This window comes from Fringilla coelebs, assembly GCF_963513975.1.
Source record: "Fringilla coelebs genome assembly, chromosome: 8".
NCBI lineage: Eukaryota > Metazoa > Chordata > Aves > Passeriformes > Fringillidae > Fringilla > Fringilla coelebs.
The window spans coordinates 15,180,567-15,200,160 of record NC_140066.1 but is presented as its reverse complement, the minus strand read 5'-3'; the positions used below and the strand labels follow the sequence as shown (position 1 = coordinate 15,200,160).

The following is a 19,594-nucleotide window of genomic DNA, read 5'->3' as shown; positions in this document are numbered from 1 at the left end:
TGTATTTTCAATAGTATATGCCTGTTTATAGATAGATCTCTCTGACTATGCAGTGTCGTTTGCAAAAGAAGATGCAGAATGTGTCTTCTTGGATTAATCAGCTGAATATAGTTCTTTCTGAGAAAAATTAAAACTAAACAAGACCTCAACAAAACAAACAAACAAAAGTCCCCCCTCCTCCCCATCCCCACACCCCCCAAAAAAATAAAAGGCCCCATAAACCCCTCTCAAAAACCCAAACTCCCAAAATACCTCTGGCTAGTCTGGTAATTTAGTTCTACAGTGAGCTGCCAAGACAGCTGGAACAAGAGAGAGCAGCTCAAAGAAAGCTGCTCTGGCCTCTGCACCCACTTCCTTTGTTTTTGACCTTTGTATTCAAGCACTTCCTGCAATAATTTTGTTTTGTCTTTGAAACCAGCACAGTGTGACAGACAGTTGCTGCCCCAGACATTGCGACAAGAGATCTGTAACAAGAAAATACCTCTGTGAACCTCAAATCTTTTATTTAGAATAGAACTGCAATGTTGTATGGCCTCAAATTAGACTTTATCCTAGCTTTAGTACCCTTTTCCCCCCTAGTTCTGATTGTTGCATTCTTATGAGGAAGCATCAGTGCCCAGAGAGGTACAGTTGCTTGAGTATTGCAATTTACTTTCCCATGATTGTGCAGCCAGCCAACCTGAAATTCACCTATACAGAATGGATTGTAGGGAAGTATAGCACTTCAAATATGTTGTGAGTCAATTGTCTTAGGCTTAGGAAAAAAATAATCTCTGAGTATTTGTGCAACATATAATTATAGGAGAAGTGGTAGCAAAAGCTTCCATACCAAGCTTACTGAATTATTTCAAATTAAAAAAAAAATTCTTATGATCTTATTACTAAGTGTTCTGTGCCTCCATGATTAGCAACAGGACTTTGAAACTTGGCAGAAGGAAAAGCCTAGCATCCTTTTGATGGCTTTATGAAAAAACAAAGGAGTGCATAAATTATAAGAGACTGAAAAATACAATTTCGCATCTTTGGTTTGTGCTATACATTTAGTTTGGACATCCAAATTTTGCAATAAAGCAAAATCTACAAAGCTTGTGGATGCTCCATGTCAGCATCTTTCTCCTATGTGCTATACTCCAGATGGGACAAATAGAGAATCATTATCACCTTTTAGCTTGGAATAACTCTTGTTGCAAGTATTGTCTACTTGGAGTAAAGAATTTACATTTCTTGCCCATCTTTTTACTGGAAATAATAATTTTTATTATGTAATACCTACACTAAACAAGGTAAAGCAAGACAGAGTATTGTGTACAGTTAGAGTATCAGACCTAGGTCCTGGGTGGTGCAGCTTCAGTTCCCCAGATGACTACAGATAATAAATATAAGTTTTTATACAAATAATGTATCCATTTTAGGTCGCAGTTTTTGTAGGATAATAAGAAGAGGATTTTCTATTTTCCTGGCATAGAGTGTGAATAATGCATTAAAAATGCCAAACTTTGGGTAATACAGAGCATTGAGGAACTTTGTGATATTTTACCTGGTTGAGGTAATTTACTTATCTCTGTCTAATCTATAGTCTAAAGGAAACAGAATTCTGTATATTATAAAACCCAACCAACCAAACACCAAAATCCACTAAAAGACAGCTCTGTATCACAACATATCTTATGAGAAGGAAGAAATAAATTGCACAATTAATTGTTGCCATGTCTTAGTTGTTGAGGATGTAACTTATTAAACATAATTTTAGCCTAATAGTATAGTGTGCTATATAAGGTAACATTAGGGATTTTTAATTGTATTTGGGTCATACCATTTTGGTCAACAGAACTGTCATTACCTTTATTGGAAGTGAGATGAGATTACTGAGTACAAATTTTATGAAAGGTTTTTTTTCCCTGCCATCAAAGCTTTTATGTTGTTCTGTTTTTTGAAAACTCAGCTTTTAGAATAATGCATTTTGAAGTATATACATAAACTTACCTTAAAAGAATGCTAACAACGTTACAAAATGAAGCTTTTCAAAGACATCAGAAGATGTTGAACTTCAGGGTGCCTTTGCAATAAAACAGTGAGTGAGCTTATGGGCTGCATTAATTCACAATGCCCATGTAGCTTCACTGTGCTCATATCACACTTCTGCCATATAGTAGGAAAATAATAACCAAATTTATCCCAGAGATGGTTTTAGACATAATTCTGTTTTTCTTGGGGACACTGGAGGAATGAAAGAGCCAAAATGGAGGAATCAAAGAGCCAAAATGCAAGAAGCAGGAAATAGATTGGATGCTCTGCTTTTGTGTAGCGGGAAAGGGTAAAACTCAAAAACTAGATGAATGTAGAAATATTAACCCTCCTATCTTTCTAATATGAATCTCCACAAGAATGAAAAAAATGTAAATCAAGGCTATTAGTTGACAGTAGGAAACAAACCCAGAGTTGTTACATGAGCCTACAGTAGTATAAGATAACCAATTTTCATTGACTGCCTTTTTGGACTAATTTATCCTGTGGAGTTTCAAACACTCCAGCATGGGCACACTTCTGGGAAAACCCCCAACACTTTAATGTCACTCAGATGTTCCTAAGTTTTATAGCACTATATCACACTGCCATACTAATACTGTTCAAAAAAAGGTGTACCATTGAATACGTATGCAGAACTTGCTTTTCAGATCCCTTAAACCTGTTTATCATTGGCTGTTAAATATCCTTATAAGTGGCAGTACGAGAGCTAGTTTGGAGATAAGAAAGAAGAAACCTAATTTGCAGCTGTTCAACTTAGGAATGGCAAATGACATCATCATTACTGTATTTCTTTCTGGAGGACTAAAGTACACACTTTATTGTACTTTATCTTTTTTCTGTCAGAGTTTTTTTCCTGCATGTTTCACAGCAGGATGTTCTAGTGATGTTGTTTCCTGGGAGACATCTGAAGTTATTAGTTTGGACATTAAACACCCTATTTAACTCTTTGTAATTAAAAACAGGTGTAAGGGAAGCTACATATGAATAAAAAGTTCCTTTGGCAATACAGAGGAAAATGTTTGTACTACAGTCAGTCTTTCTCAGCTAAATTGATTCAGTTTGTATTCACATCATACTGCTGTGGATACTTATTAGCAAATATTTTGAGACAATATTTTCATTGTTAGCACCAAGAAAATAAGTTTTATGGATAAACTGTGAGCCAAATTTTCTGAAGGTAAAGTTGGAAAAATTATGTTACTTGGCTGAGATTTTTTGTCTGAAATTATTTGCTTCAGAAAACTGTTCAAACACACTATTTTGTCAGGAGAAATTATATATATGTGGGTTTTCTTAAAAGTAGACAATAGTTTATTTGACCTGCTCTGAAATATAGGATAATTGTATTTGTGTACATGGAGGCATACATGCATAGTGTGCTGCAAGCTGGAAAACAGACCATTTTGATTAACTAAAATATTTTTATAACTTTCATTTAATGAAAAAGTCAGGATTGCTATTATTTCCTCTTATAAACGTTCAGTGTTCATTTGAGATGGGGAAATGCTTGTATACAAAGGCTTTATATGAAATGACATAATTCATTTGGTGCTTGGTGCTACGCCATATTTACTGGTTTGTATTAGCTAATTATTTAATAAGTTGGTCAGTGAGATTTCCTGATTGTAACTGAGTTGTAAGATGACACAAAGCTCTGTTGTTATATGAAGAACTTATTTATAAGAAGCAGATCTGATGGGTATCTACCATGGTTCCAACACATTGCTTCCCACTTGTTTGGAACTGGTTTCCAGGTATTATTTTGAACTTATAATGCTCTTTATTCAAAGAACAGGTCACCATATATACATAGTTGTGTGTATAAAATATGTACCGAGCATATTAGTGTTTCTCAAAACCCCTGTTTTTTAAAAGTCCATGTTGGTTTTGTCTGTATGTAACTGACATATCAAGCAGTTTTGGCAATACTCTGTTAAAAATCTTTGGAAATCTTATTGAATGGCACATACAGAAGTGCCACCTGCATCTAACTGCAGTGAAAGTGATTATTTAAATAAACAATGTTTTTTATGTTTGGTTTTTTTTTTTCATATAAATACACAGTAAAAAAAAAGACATTTCAAAAGTCAGCTATGGCCAACTGTCACATAAACTATTTTAACCTCTACAAAGAATCCTCACAAAACTTTCAGCTTCTGAGGAGCCCCTGAAAAATATATTCTGTAAGTACAACCTTAGTCCTTTGAAGCATTACTCATATAAGCAGCTCTACCAAAGCTAAATAAAACTTTAGATGATGCAGGCTGTGTGGGGCAGGACTCAAGAAGGTAGTGTTTTGAGATGTTCAGAAATACAAATACATATGGTAAAGTGAAGAACAGCCTAATCCCAGAGGCTGCTTCACGTTCACCTGGGATCTGTGCTATCAAGTGACACTGATGATCAGCTGGCTCAAAAGCTGGAGAACTCCTTCAGTATTTACATTGCATTGTGATGGATTTTAACTTCATAACAATATGGGGCACAAACTACTGAGCACATTGACTCATATGCCTGAAATCTGAGACTCTGCTATAACTTTGTTACAATTGCAGATTAGATGTTACAAAATAGTCCTTCAGGGGCAGACAGCTGTGAGTTTTCATTGCTTTTGAAAATTACGTGCAAGTGACGGGTACTTAAGAAATAAGGGAATAAAGGAGAGTCTAAAATTACCAAGTCTGAGAAGTTCACCAATGACACTGTAGAAAACTGGGAGCAGAATTAGGATTTTTTGAGATGTAAGTTTTCAAAGTCTAGGGAGGCACCACAATAAGACAGCCATCTCTCTTCTCCTTTCCTCTGTTGCAGGGAGTTTTGTTTTTCCCTTACTTTACAGTATAATAGTCCCATTTTGTCACTGCAGTCGGTAGCAGTCCCTTTTGTTACACACCATGGGACTTGGATCTATTATTTATCCATGGCAGATAACAATCTAGGCCATGTCTCTACAAGAAAACGTTGAACTGGTTTCAAAAGAACAACTGCAAGCCTGATGCACTTAAAACAGTTTGCTACCTCTTTAAGTTGTTTTTGTAATTTAGAAAATTCAGCTCGACTGATTGAAGAGATGATAAAGTCAATTTAAGTCACCTGGTTTAGGGAGCTGCACCTGCAACTTTTCCCTCTAGACAAGGTCTAGCCTAGTAAGTAGGAGGATCAATGGCAGGTTAAAGCAACTGGCAATGTAAGAAGCTGGAAAACCCCCCCAAACTTGCTATTATTTGTGTGGGCTATTTTGTAAACTATTTAGGCAGGGATTTTTTTTTCTTCATAGATATCTCTAAAATGACAGCTAACACTCTACTAAAATTAATTATAATAATGTAGGTAATGATATGCTAAATTGTTTTCAATATAGTTGTTCCAATTTTACATGAGTGTAGTATTGAACTGAATTTACTCCACTAAGACAAATACTGTAGCAGTGGGCCACTTGAGCCTTGAGCTGTATGTGTTTATTCTGGTGGGAAACACATGCTTGTAGCTAAAAGAGAGATAAAAAGTAGATACAGAAAGAGGAGAATGTATTGCTTTGTTTAAATTTACAGTTCACATAGTACTTGTTTTTCTTGGCATATGTTATTTACTATATAATCTAATAGATAAATAAAGGCCCTGATGGTTTGAAGCATGCTGAGTGATGATCTGAACTAGCAAGTATGCCTGGATGGAAAACTCTTACTTAGACAAAAAGAGCTTTTATTCATCAGTGTAGGATCAGCTTATTTGCTGTGGCTGAAGGGTTTGATTCTTCTGTCTTACACGATACAAGGAAAATTAGATCATGCAAAGCACTGGAGTGATTTGTTCATTGGCCATATTTTGAATTTTATGCATGTTGGCCCATTGACATTTCTAAAACTATACATTAAGACAAAAGGGAGGAAGAACATTTTTTTCCTCAGCTATTTGCTCCGTGTTTCCTGTCCAGCAGTCACTGAAGAAGGAGGGATGGCTGTAGGGAAGGTGTAGTGCCACAGCTGTACCAAGAATTTATTCTGTTGATACTAAGAGGTAGAGCAGCAAGTACAGTATGGATTTCTGCTCTGTTGCTGAATAAACCCCACAAAGTGGTTTGCAGTGAGGAATACATATCCTCCTGAAACTTATTTCCCCTCACAGCATGTGCCTCTGCTTTCAGCAGGAGTGAGTTATGCTATATTAGCAATAAAGGGGAAAATGAGCCAGATTTTTAAAGGTGCTTAGGCAGCTGAAGAGGTAGGTAGATGACTAATAGGATTTAGGATCCAAGCTTGGGAAACCTTTAAAAGTCTCATATAAAATTCTTACAAGAAAACCTGAAGCTCCTCTAGTCTGCCCGAACAGTGATAACCTACCTTCATGCTATTATTTTAATTAGTAAATTATTGCGCCCTGGAAAGACTCATTTGACAGGGTTTTCTGATAATTCCAAACGTATTTCTGCTTTCCACACAAATTGTTCTATGTTCTAGAAATGAAAAAAATAACGAAAAAAATATTGCTATGGGAATGTGGACCTTTCCTGGAGATAGCATGTTTTTGGTTTTTTTTTTTTTTTTCCCTATAGGCATTTCTTTACCAGTGACATACATCTCCTCAAAGGTAAGTTATGCTTTATGCCACAAATTAATGAGCTGCTTAGTAGGTGGAGAGCCAGTACAGATAATGTTCCAAGTAATCTAGCACCTTATGGGAACTGAAATCCAAGGCACGATCCCTCTGTCAGTGTCACAGATTGGCAATTTCCATCACTTCATGCCATGGCCTATTCCAGCACTGCTACAGCCCAGCACGTGTGGCTGCCCCGGCGCTGGGAAGGGCAGAGAAGCAGGGGGAGGGTCTGGAGCTCAAGTCTTATGAGGAACTGCTGAGGGAGTTGGGGTTGTTTAGCCCGGAGAAGGCTTTAAATAAAGGTGAGGGCAACTTAAAGGAGGGTTCAGAAAGGTGGAGGACTGTCTCTTCTCTCAGGCAGCTGCCAACAGCAGGTACCTGAATCTGGGCCAGGGGAGATTTAGGTTGGACATTAGGAGGAATTTCTTCGTAGAAAGGGATTAAACATAAGAATAGGCTGCCCAGGGAGGCGGTGGAGTCACCGTCTGGAGAGGTTTTAAGGAAACACTGAACCACTTCATGCCACGGTCTAGTTGGCGTGGTGGTGGTGCTCGGTCCTAGGTTGCACTGGATGGTCGAAGAGGTCATTTCCAACCGAGTTGATTCTGTGAGGCACGGCAGTCGCTGTGTGCCGCTTTGGACTCGCGCTCCAGGTAGGATGTCGCGGCGGGCCCGGGGCGGCCGCCGGACAAGGATGACCGGCTGTGGGCACGCCACCCTCCCGCTGCCACCCGCCTCCCGGCGCGGTGCCGCCCGGGGCCCGGCTGCGCCCTCGGCCCGGCCGCAGGAGGCGGCGGGAGCTCCGCGCTGCCGCCGCCCCCGGCCCGGCCGCGCTTCCGCCCGCGTCAGCTGACTCTGCCAGGCAGCGGCCCGGCCCAGCCCCGAGCCCGCGGAGCCTCCGGCGCGGCCGCCCCGCAGCATGGCAGGGGTCGTGGTGAGCGGAGCACAGGTAGGTGTCCGCGGCCCCACCTGCCGCGGGCAGCGCGTCCCGGCCGGCGCGTCCCCGCCCCCGGCACTGGGAGCGGCTGCTCCCGCTCCGCGCCGGCTCCCGCCTCTCTGCCGGTGCCGCTCCCGGTCAGTGGGGGCGGCGGACGTGCACGGGGCCGGTTTAGTTTCCAGCCGCACCGCGCCACGGGACGCCGCGCAGGTGTCGCCTCCGTCGCCGCAGCGCTGTCCCGAGGCCGCCGAAGGGAAAGGGCTGAGGAGCGGCCCCGGGGGTGCGCTCCCAGCGCCGGCGGATAACGGAGCGCCGGGCCGGGGCAGCGCTGCGCTGCCGGGAGCCGCTGCCGTGTGCCGCTCACGTGCGGCGGGCGCGCCCCCGAGGCTCCCGTGCAGCGCGCTCCCAGCGGGATGCGCCCCGGCTCGGAACCGCGCTTGCTCTGTCCGGCTGGGGGGGCCGCGGGAGCGAGCTGAAGGAGGAGTAGTGAAATCTGCTAAGTTTTGTTCTTCCTGAAACCGCTTATGTATGTTTCGGTTTGGTTAAAGAGAAGTTGGGAAATACAACACATCCTGCTGACTTTTACCCGGCGCCTTGGATAGCTACTGAAAAAAAAATTCTTTCTGAAAGTTGATGACATTAGTGATGCACTTGTGACTAAAGTTAGAACTTTTCTTTTTTTCCCCCTAAGGAGAAGGAAGCTTGTCTTATTTTTGAAATGGTTTGCCATTAAACCAGGGTGCTACCCATCTAAATTGCTTCTTTAATCTGGTCACTATATCTGTGTGGAATTCATGTAAATATGTGTGTGGTATGAAGGCAATTAATTGACAAATTTTGAAGCTGCTGCAGGAAACAGTTCCTGTTGTCTCTGTGGTGCACCCTGGCACTGAGTGACGTGCTGCCTTCTTCCCTTGAGCACGCCTTGAGCCCCTTAATTTGGCTATGTGCCCAGCATACAATCTTCTGTCATGTAATGCTCAGCTGACTGGAAATATTCTCCAGCTACAGTTCCCTTCAATGGCAGAGAATATGCAGTATTGAGAGTTCATACGTGACCTTTTTGGTGGCATTCCTAATAAAGACATTATGTGTTATTAAGATTTCAGTGTCGTTGTAGAATGATCACAGAGGCTAAATGGTGGTACCCTCTGAAACTAAAGCAGAGGAGAGGTGCAACTGCTATTGATAGTTAACTTATGTTTTAAATATTTTGTAACAACATGTCTTTTTCATGAATTGCATACAGTGTGTTGAACAGTCTGCAAGAATATCTCAGGCCTCCATAGCCTATCTTATGCTGGCCTTTGTGGGAAACTCTGAAGATTTTGGTGGGGTATTGAATAGGCCACCAGTAGTGACTGACTGTGAGCAACCTTCACTATATCTGAGTCAGAGAATTAGGTCACAGACACCTCTACATCCAGTTTTTAATCCTGTGTGATGGTCTGTGACTGGTATAGAAAAATCTAAGAAATCTGCGGTTACTGATGTGCCTTGCAGCCAAAGAGCTGGAGTCTTGGGAAAAGTATGCTTGCTCTCATCTCTCACTGGTGATGTCTCTGGATATGTACTTGGAAGCTCATAGTCATTTTGAGGGTATTTGAAGAGGAAGCAAAAGGAAGAACACTGAATTATGTGCATTTTATTGTTTCCTGAGTAAATGATTTTGAACTGAAACAATCAAAATGAAGAAATGTTCTTCTTTCTTCTGTCTACTGACGTCTCCTTTTATATTAGCATTGTACTATGAATGTGCTGAAGTGGACTCTGGAAGTAAAATGCCTTTACAAGGCCTCAGCATTGAGAGGCCATGAGAACAATATGTCATTTGCAAATATGCCTGTGAATAATCTGTTTGTACCAGTTGTGTAAATATATTTGTGTATTATAATTGTTCAAAGGCTGAACCTTTGAAACATTTTATGTATTTTGTCTCCTGTGTGCTCTAAACAACATTCACATAAATCTTTTTCTTCAATTTCTATTCTTGTGGATAGGGCTTTGATGGCCGGGTAAGTTTCTGAAACGTGTGTAGCAGGCCAGAGTCCGCTGCTCCCTCTCAGCCACTGCTCCCTGGGTGAAAGGCAAAGTGGGGGTCTGTGCTCTTGCTGTGTTTGTAGCTCCTCAAGACATTCTTGTCCTCCCAGTGTTAATAGGCATCATATTTTAGTCATTTCAACACATTACATTGAACCAAATGCTTAATCCAAAGCGTTAAGCTGTTAATGTGATGTCTTTCAAAGGGTTTGCAAGCATTAATTTAAAGAAATCTATAATTCAGTGAAGAATGATGCATTTCTTTTATGCATACCTTTGTGTATGTTGTAAAACGCATTGTGATTGTCTTAGATGTAAACTGGAGGAGAATCCCAGCATATTTAATTCAATAAATTCTGCAAAACATTTTTTGTTATATCCAAACCATTAGGATGCCAACTACCAAAACAGTTCCTTTCTCTTCTGTTCTTGTATTTGCTCAAGTTGTGTGTATGTCTGGTAACAGAATATATTCCAAGTGCAAGTCAGTCTGATTTAACAAGGGGAAGAAGTTGTTAAACTGAGCTTCAAGCTACCTGTTTTCTGCTCATAAAAATTATTTCACTGTTGTCAGCTTTATCTGTTGAAGTTATTGAACAAAATGAATTAAATGGAATGCCATATAGTATTATCAGATGCAATCATTTTTAGAGCGTAGGAGATCAGGATGACTTGCAGAAGTGCATACTGTCAGTCTGCTCTGCAGAGGAGTCTCTGTTTTAACAGAAGGTGGAATACTATCAAAACAATTTTGATGGATTTTTTTTGCATATTTTTCATCCAGCATATTTTAGACTAGTGGAATATGGTATTTAAATTGACTTTATAATTAAACAAGTGGATAGTAACAGTGTTGTATAGATAGTGGTCTAACATGGTGCTTAATTTGCTAGTTGGTCATTAAGGGAAACTAAGATTTCTGCAGCACAAAATCTGAAATGTCAGTATTTTGAACTCAGAAAGGATGAGCCAATATAGATGTATGGAATTCTTGACAATAGTTTTGAAAAGCTTTGTGGGATTTCTTTGAAGAAATCAAACCAATGACTTCTAAAACACTACAGCAGAAATAATAGAAAAAGTTTAGCTGCTTTACTTTTTGTGTTCTTCTGGAAATACTACCACTCACTTCATTCTGGCTAAAACCAAATAGAATCTGAGTAGACTGGTTTTTGTACTACCACTAATTCTTCCTGTGTTTGCTAAAGATGGGCTGGTATGAAAAAGATTACACGTATGTGAGGGTAACGAGAAGCCAGAAATCTTTAAGACTTCCGTGACTGAAAAGAAGCTGCATGCTTCATTTTCATGGTCATGGGCAGCCCTCTTTCTTGGTCCCTAGTGTGCTAGTGGGAGTAATAATCTGCTTAAGGAATGGTTAGAATTGACTGTACAATGCTGAGGTATTTCTGCACCTAAATTTAGAAAACCAACTTTGTTTGTTGTATATGAAGGGCCAGTCTGGAAGATGCTTTGGATGGCTTCTGATCCTTCAAACAAATTTCTCCTGGAGCATGTCAGAATGTGAAGTAGCATTAGATCAAAGAATTAACAGTGAAATAGAAGAAATGTGATACATTTAATTGAAGTATTTTTACCTGGAAGGAGACAAAATGTACATAAAAGACTATAGATATAAGAAATATTAAGTTGATGGTATCCTTAGGAAAATGAGTTTGTGTGATAGGTTTTGTAGCTTATATATTTTTAAGCTTATATAGTTTAAAGCTGTAATCCCAATTCATTTTATCAATGAGACGGAATCTGGACTGGGAACTAAATCTACTGATGAAATGTTTCCTTGTTTCTTCTATTTCTCAGGTGTCCTACATTAGTCAGGACTGTGAAGAAATTCCAGAATTCCTAGGAAGAAAATATGGACACATGGCAAAAAGGCTAGATCTTAGCTTCAACTTGCTAAGGTATGTGGCAATATATAGTTTTTCAAGTGCAGTGTGGAATTCCAACTCCTAAAATAGTCTGGGTTTTTTTTCAATGTAGAAAAATGTATGTTGGGTACATTTAATTGTTATCATGTGGATGGCACTGTTTAATAGGTAATATTTGTCTCCTTTTCTCCCACACCTGGAGCACAAATAACCAGGTAAGTCTGGAAAACTAATATGTGTTAACATAAATGATGCCCATTGAGAAGCTTATGCTTTGTTCTCTACTTAAATTGGAAAATAAATATTGTTACCTGAAGAAGTGAAGAATGGGATCAAAAGTGAATTTTCCTTAACTGAAACAAAAGTAAGTATGTGCTTCTCTCTGTTTCTAAAAATTTTATTTATGGATTTCTGGTTATTAGTATAAATGCTTTGTAATGCTCTTTCCTAGATGATGTGTTTTGTTCTATGATCTTATTTTTGTGCATCTGTGTAGTTAAGTGCTAAAGATAAGTGCAGTTAGAATTTGTAATTCCTTCTAAGTATTTTAATATATGGATTGGTTTAGGATTCTGTAGTATTGCTGTGAGCTACTGCAGCATCCCATTTCATTTAATCCTTATGAGAGAGCCTGCTGTGGTTCAGAACAGTATATTTCAGGTTGAAAAATGTGGGTAAGTATGGAGGAAGAATTTGAGTGCAATTGTCTGTTTAATAAAAAAATAGGTTTGTGGAGGTAGAGTTGGACTCAACTCATTTTCCTTTTATTTTATTGGGGGTAAGTTCACAGTCTGCTTTGAAGAGTAATACAAAAAGTAGTGTGCTGATGCCTTGTTTTCTTAGAAGAAACAACCATTGATTTTAACCTTCTTAACACTCATAAATGTTCTTCTGAGCCTCTGTCAACTCTGAAAGACTGAATCATGCATGTTAGAAGTAGCCGAGCAAAGGAGACGCTAAATCTGTGGATTGTTGTTGTCTTACACTATGACTCTGTACTATTGGATATTGTAATCAGAAAAGAGAATTTTCTGGGGGATGGGATCAAATGGTAATTTTTTTTTTTTTAAATTTTGTCATGAAGGCAATTCAAGGGTCTGTATGTCTATTAAGATTTAATATGTTGACAAGACCGCTCCTTCTTTGCATTTCTGGGAAAAAAAGGTGTTTGTCTCTTTCAGATTTGAAGAACAGTTCTCTGAATTTGTTTCATTTCATAAAGTAAAATAATAACATTAAATTTGGATCTAAAGTACCACTTTAAAACTCTGATCATGTTTTCATAGAGAGCACAATTGGTGATGTATTTCTGAAATTTGTGTTTTCTTTCCTTCTTTTCTTCTCTACCCAAAGCCACTTAGCTTGTTTTTCAGAAGGGATATAATTTGGTTTTATTGAGGTTTGGGGAAGAACAATCAGCTTGTGATGCAGGAGAAGTTGTAGTTGTAAATCTGTAAAAGTATTTTAAGACCAGAAATCAGATTTGGGAAAGGGAAGAAGTGGATTTTTTTTTTTACTTTTGGGAAGCTAATACTAAATGGGATGAGAGCAGTAAGGGTTTCTCATTTGAGCAGTGCTTAGATTTATTAAGCATATAGAAACTAAGAGTGAAGTATTTATGATACAGTAGCTGTTTACACTAGCCTGCACTCATGTATAAACCCCATACCTGCATATTATTGAGAAAGATAAGATACAAGAATAAATGTCATAACCTTAAATGAATGTGAATATAGAGTAATGTTTTGGGCAGCTGTTGAAGCAAGTGTAAGTAGTGACAACTTTTTTAAACAGGTGTTTTTCCTTAAAAATCTAGGTGTTGTAGTATAGTGATGAGTTTTATGATTTTTATCAATAAATGCTTAATTTGAAGAGTTTAGCATGTTATTTTCAGTGGGGAAACAATCCCTACAATTAATGCTGATTTAGAAAGGAGTAAGATTTTTTAGTATAATTTACTGTCTCTTGGTAAAGGTGCAAATGAAGAAGACCAAGGGTGACCAAATATAGGAATAGATAACGAGAATACTGTGTTTTGCTAGCACTGTAGTTATTTGTAATAAAGATGTTAGCTTTCATTATAATTTGATTTATTATTGGATGAGAGTTTGTGTACTTTTTTGAAAGGAAAAAAGAAAACCAAATGTTCTTATGTGTGATAGTTTTGTTACTCAGATTTCCCTGGTTATTTTCTTTTTGCTTGGGATGTGTCCATATAACAGAGGAGGGGAGGGTTGTCATTAGTTCTTTGCACTGGCAGTTTAATACAGAGGGAAGTGTATATTTTTCACCATTTTTTTTCTGACTTCAGAATTTTTCCCAGGCTAGAATCCCTTCCTCTTTCTTAAACAAAATTTAGGGGCTGTGTAGATGCTTAATTATCTTTGCATCAGATGTGGTATATCTAATATCAACACTTCATACATAATCACAAACAGTTGCTTTTGTGTCTTTGTTGTTTGCCTGTTTCCAAGAGCTGGTGTCTCTCCTGGGTTACCCTGAGCAGTACGTGGATCCAGCTCTTTCTTCTGGCAGTCAAAGTGGCTGTTACCAGTCGCAGTTGTTACACATCTCCCCTTTTCCCTGGGAGGGAAAGGAAAGAATGAGGTGAAAGGTACAAGGGAACTTAAATGGGAATTTTGGGAAAGAGGAGGAGGAACAGCAATTTGTTGTGTGTGAGGCAAAGGGAAAAATGTGTGTGTGCTTAATTGGCAGGATGTGGTGCCACTGGATTGCCTCCTGCCTGTGTCTCTGGCAGGTGGAAATCCCTCAATCCCTCAACTGTAGTCCACTTGTGACTTATTTCTTCTCATGCCATTTTCAGTACATTGATTTTGTTTGACTACTTTCTAATATCTTTGGTTTCCTTTTGGGGCTAAGGGGAGGTTGTGAAGAAGATGGAGCCAAACTCTTGTCAAATGCACAGCAAAAGAACAAGAGGCAGTTGTCACAGCTGCATCAAGGGAATTTCGAACCACCTCAGGGAAGGCTGAGTGGAAGAGGTGCCTGGAGAGGCTCTGGAATCTCCATCCTGGGTGGTGCTTAAAATGCGACTGGACAAAATTCCAAGCAACCTGATCTAAATCTTGAAATCCCCCTTTTCTGAGCAGGGAATTGGACTAGATGATCTCTAGATGCTCCTTCCAACCTAAATTATGCTGTGATTCTGCAGCTTTATTGGTGTGATATGGCCTGAGTTGTAGCAGCTCTTTTGATTTCATAGTGATTTTCATTTTAGAAATTAAGTATTTACACTGTGTATTTTCAATAAGGCATGTTTCAGGAGCAGAGACGTTTTGCTTTGGAAATCTGATCCTGAACCTCTCATGGCAACTGTATTTGATAGCCTTCCCTAGTAACAGGGTCCTTTCATAATAGGTGGAAAACATTCCCCAGTTCTTTTGCAAAGGCATAGAGCATGGGAAGAAGAGACACTGATGTGTGAGGCTTAGTGTTACCTGGAGACTTTGTAAAGGATTTCAAGGTAGAATGAAAAACCATTTTTGATCATGGAAAGTTAAAGATTTCACTAAAAAAATAACAAGGTAAGTAGTAATCCCTGGTGAAGGAAAGAAAGAAGTGAGTAGGAAGGATGTAATAGAGGTAGGGAATAGAGATTTGGGTGAAATACAAAGATTTTAGTTTAGATGCATCTTGCTATCCTGTGGAAGAAAAAAAACCCCAAACAACCCACAACTTGTTCAAAGCTTTTTTAACTTGTCCCAGATTACTGTGTTCAAATTTTTTCCTTTCACATTAAAGGCTAAATGCACTCCAGTGCTTGAATAACAGATGTCAGTGGTTTTGTACAAACAGGTGCCGTGCTTTTATAAATAACATCTACAGTTCAATTCACTGGGAAGTCCATCTTGTGATTTTTGTCCTCAGTAGTTTTAAACATGTGAGTTTTCCTTTTTCTTACAGAGATTTCTTCTTGGTCTAAGCTATGAGGTGAAAGGGAGAGTGAATCTTTAATCTTGGCCAATGAGGAAGGATTAATCCAATAATTGTGCTCATGGAGATACAAATATCTCTTCCCTCTCTCTAGGGTGCAGATTATTTCTGCTAGGAGCCTGAATAATTTGCACAGTATGTGCTTGTGCATAATTCCCACTCTCTGATGAAGAAGGTGCATGTATGAAAACATTCCATCGAACTTCAGTCCTAGTCTGGAATGTTCCTCCATGACTTTTGTGAGGCTGAGGCTTTGTAATATCTTCTCTGTGGACTAGGTATTGTTTTTTCTCTCTTCTGCCTCCTGTTTTTAGCCTGGGGGAATATGCAAGTGGCAGCCTGAAAATGGGCTTCAGTTTTTATAGGGCATGTTCCTCTTTGTAAGTTGAGTATGTGAAAGAAAGGCTTATTTTTTTTTTTTAACCACCTTCTCGGTCTGTGCAGCAATAAGACATGCAGAACAGGAAGATGAACAACAAAAGAGAGATGGAAATAAAAGCCAGAATTCAAAACAAAGCATGACATATTTTTAAAGCCTTTAGACTCATCTTTATAGCACTTTAAAATGTTGAAGGAAATGCACTATTGTTAAAACTTTTTGATGGTTTTATTTATTAGGTAGAAAAATATTTTCACCATAATTGGGTAACTCTTAATCGTAGCAATTGCATATTTATCAGTATGAGGGGCTGTTATTAATGTAGCTGTCATGCACAAACACATTTCTGCATTAAATCCATTTAGTATGTGCATTATTCGGTCTAGAATGTCACCAGGACATCAAAGCCCCCTTAGGCATAAGAGCACAGTGCCCTGCTGTGGCTGCAGAAAGGGCTTGATCAATAAATGTAACATGTTAATGCAGAGCAAATAGAATAAAAGATTTCTTTGACAAGACATGAAAAATCACCTTGTGGCAGCTGGCATGGTGATGCCATTTCAGCGGAGACACTAGCAAAGTTGATCTGACAAGTAAAGAGGAGAGATGATGGTTATAAGGTGCTTTTGTTTCAAACTTCTTTCTTGACCTGTCAGGTTTTGAAGGAGCCTGAATGGCCCTTTTTTGTCATGTGAAAATTGTAGTCTTAGGCAGTTATGAAGCAGTTATCTCTTCTCAAATTGTGAATGCTGCTGTTTAATTGATTCACTTAGCATTTGAAACTGTCACGCATTAATAATTGCTAAATCCTGTAGATACTGCTCCAGTGTGTCATGCTTAAATGTGTAGTTATCAGAAAATTAATATCCTTAATGAACTGATGCTTTCAAACTAGCATTGCATGAAATCTCTTTTGCCCTTTCATTTGCTGAAGGTATATCAGCCAGTTTTCAGAGAAACCCCTCCTGACAGTTGTGTGGTTTTATTTATTTATTTTTTTGATGCCCAACAAATGCCAGCTTTGCTTTGGGTACATAGAGTGCTCAATGACAATAAATATAGTAATTATGCTGGAGTTGGTAATTAACATAATTATAGTCAATTACGACAAATACAGTGCAGAGCTAAATGAATGAGGGTGAGAAATTAGCAAGCTAATTGATTTACCTTGTGTGCTGCTTTTTTCCTGCAACTAACAGTTGCAGATTTTCTGCAGGAAAGAGTGTTTACAAATAGCTGATTGTGTTTTGAAATGATTCTGTCTTGTGGCTCTCACTGCTGTTTCCCCTACACTGAGGTGAAGAGGATTGAAATATGGGGTAGTGTTTACAAAGAGAAAGGAGCTGCTTGGTCCTCACTGAATGCTTTGAAGGAAGATGTATGTACTTACTTTAATTTTAGATGCTTCTTCCAGTATTGAAAGGAGAAAAACCTATGTAATCCTTTACAAAAGATATTGCTTGAGAAATTTTGGACATATATTTTTATCCCCTTAGATGTGGCCTGAATTATCTAAGAAATATTTATCTATCTGTTTACTGATGTCAGAGATCTGCAGAGCGCTGGATAGCTGAAGGAGGAATTGTTCAAGGAATCGAAGTGTGTTGAAGCAGTGTGCCCTTGTTCAACCATCAGTTTCAATAATTTAAACCACTGGACCAGTAGGGATGCATAATATCATAACGTTTGTGCACATTATAATTGCCTGTTTTGTTTCAAGATGATTTATAGTATCTTGTCTGGAATAAGTGTATTGGAGCTATGGAGTTAATCTGTTTCACTCTCCTTGTTTTTTTATTTTCTTTCAACCATGACGACAGTTTACTATGTGAAAGGAAAATGTATATGTTTAAGTATTGAAGATTTTGTATTGCTCTTTTACGAAAAATGTTGAATACTAGTTGAGATTACTTTCTTTAAGAAAATAATTTACATATGTTTGTAAATTTTATGCTGGATATTGTTTGCTGTTTGAAGGTAAATGGAATTGTATAGGGAGACTTCAGCAAAGAGATAATGTTTTCCATGGTTAAGCAATTTATAAATTCTTGTTAATTTTTCTTCTAGTATTGCAATAAATGTATCAAGTTCAAATGAGTAGGTGTGTAGTTTGAGGTGGGTACTCAAAGTTTAACCTTAAGGGGATATCCTACAATAAGCACAAGATTCTGTTTTTTCAGTAATGTTGAAATGGTATGGATGTCTAAAAATACTTGTACAGTAACACTGCTAAGGGTGGTCAGTCTTTAGAAGCAATTCAGCTCCTAGAATAATTTTGCTGAATTAAATATTTATACATGAGGAATCACTACAATTATTTACAGATATAATAATCTTTCTGTTGAAGTCATATGTTTATTAATCACTGTGGACTACCTTATGTGTAATTATCTTTCTACTGAAAGAATTTCTTGTTGCACTACATGGACTGAAGACAAGTATGTTGATGGGTTCTTTCTATATGGGTAATACCAAGGGAGTTGTATAAGGGAAAGTTTTATAGATGTGTAACTATTGGAAAACTAGAAGGAGAGCATTACCAGTAACAAAAGCAATTACAAACTTCAGCTATTAACTCTGGACAGTTGATAGACATCAAAGCTAAATCTACTGCTTGCTCTCTTCCCTTCCTTTTCCCTCCCACCATGCCACCCCTTTTTAAAAAGTGGCATTTCAACAGGAGCCAGGTGTGTGATCTGGCTAATGTAGAAGGAGAGCTTCCCCCCCCCCCCCCGCCACCACCACCTTAAAACTTGGTAAATACTAAAACTATTAAGATACACCTTGTCTTGCATGCAACAGCCATGCCTGTGTTCTGTTGTTTCGTCAGCTTTAAATGTGATTATAGAATATTTGCCACTACAAAGCATTATCTGTGTGGGCTTTTGTGACTTGTATATTTTTCTGCTGTGTCTTAATTGTGGTCATTGGTTTATTGTTGATATAAAGGGGACCTGTCAATGGCTGTTGTTAAAAATATCAAATCAATGGGTTATAATATGCACTTAAATATCTCACTGGTTTCAGCATACTATACCATGGATGTAAGCTCTACTTTTTAATGGAAAAGTTATTTTTCCAAACTCAGTACCATGTAAATAGTAAGTAGTGTAAATTGTTGTGTTTCAGTATGGGTGTCTGTTATCTTCTTTAGTCCCAGCAGCCTCTCTTTCTATCCATTGATCCTTGCTTGACTTTTTATGGCCACATAGTCAACTAACAGACTGTGAAAACACTGTTGTATATATACCTCTGACCCCCTGTGCTGGCCATTGTCCATTGATTTACAGTACCTGACAGGTCAGAACACAGGATTGTTTTCTCTTCTGCTTTCCTCAGGAAGGCTTAACATTGTGGAAGGAGTTGTCTTGAGGGTGTATCACATGGTAGAATTGGGCAAAAACTTTTTACCTGAACCTTTGGCTTAGGGGACAGTGTAGGTTCATATTGTGTACTGGGGAATTCTTGAGAGGATTGCTGGAACTTGAAATCTGGTAAAAAAATTAAACAAACAGCACAATTAAGTAAAATAAGTTTGTGAGCTTTGATTGTTACATCCTTAATGGTGACTATTGCAATGCTGGCTGGTGAAAGTTGTGTTTTTGGGGAAATCCTTGTCGAAAGGTCTGTTGCAATTATGAATAAAGATGAAACCTGTACTTCTTGATGAAGATGAATGACAAACTGGGACTTGATCAGAGATAGGGTTTCATATTAACCATCCATTGACTCAAGGCTGTTGGTAAATCCTTTTGACTGAGGCAGAGCATT

General features: G+C 38.6%; 1 protein-coding gene across 1 annotated transcript in view; it reads left to right on the top strand.

Annotated features, from left to right (window-relative positions):
• The first annotated feature begins 7,492 nt into the window (after positions 1-7,492).
• LRMDA (leucine rich melanocyte differentiation associated) overlaps positions 7,493-19,594 on the top strand; it is a 601,006-nt gene continuing 588,904 nt past the window's right edge. The window contains 2 exon segments of the mRNA XM_084209966.1: positions 7,493-7,573; positions 11,423-11,523. Of these exon segments, the coding sequence (XP_084066092.1) occupies positions 7,544-7,573; positions 11,423-11,523 (131 nt within the window). The 5' untranslated portion in view covers positions 7,493-7,543.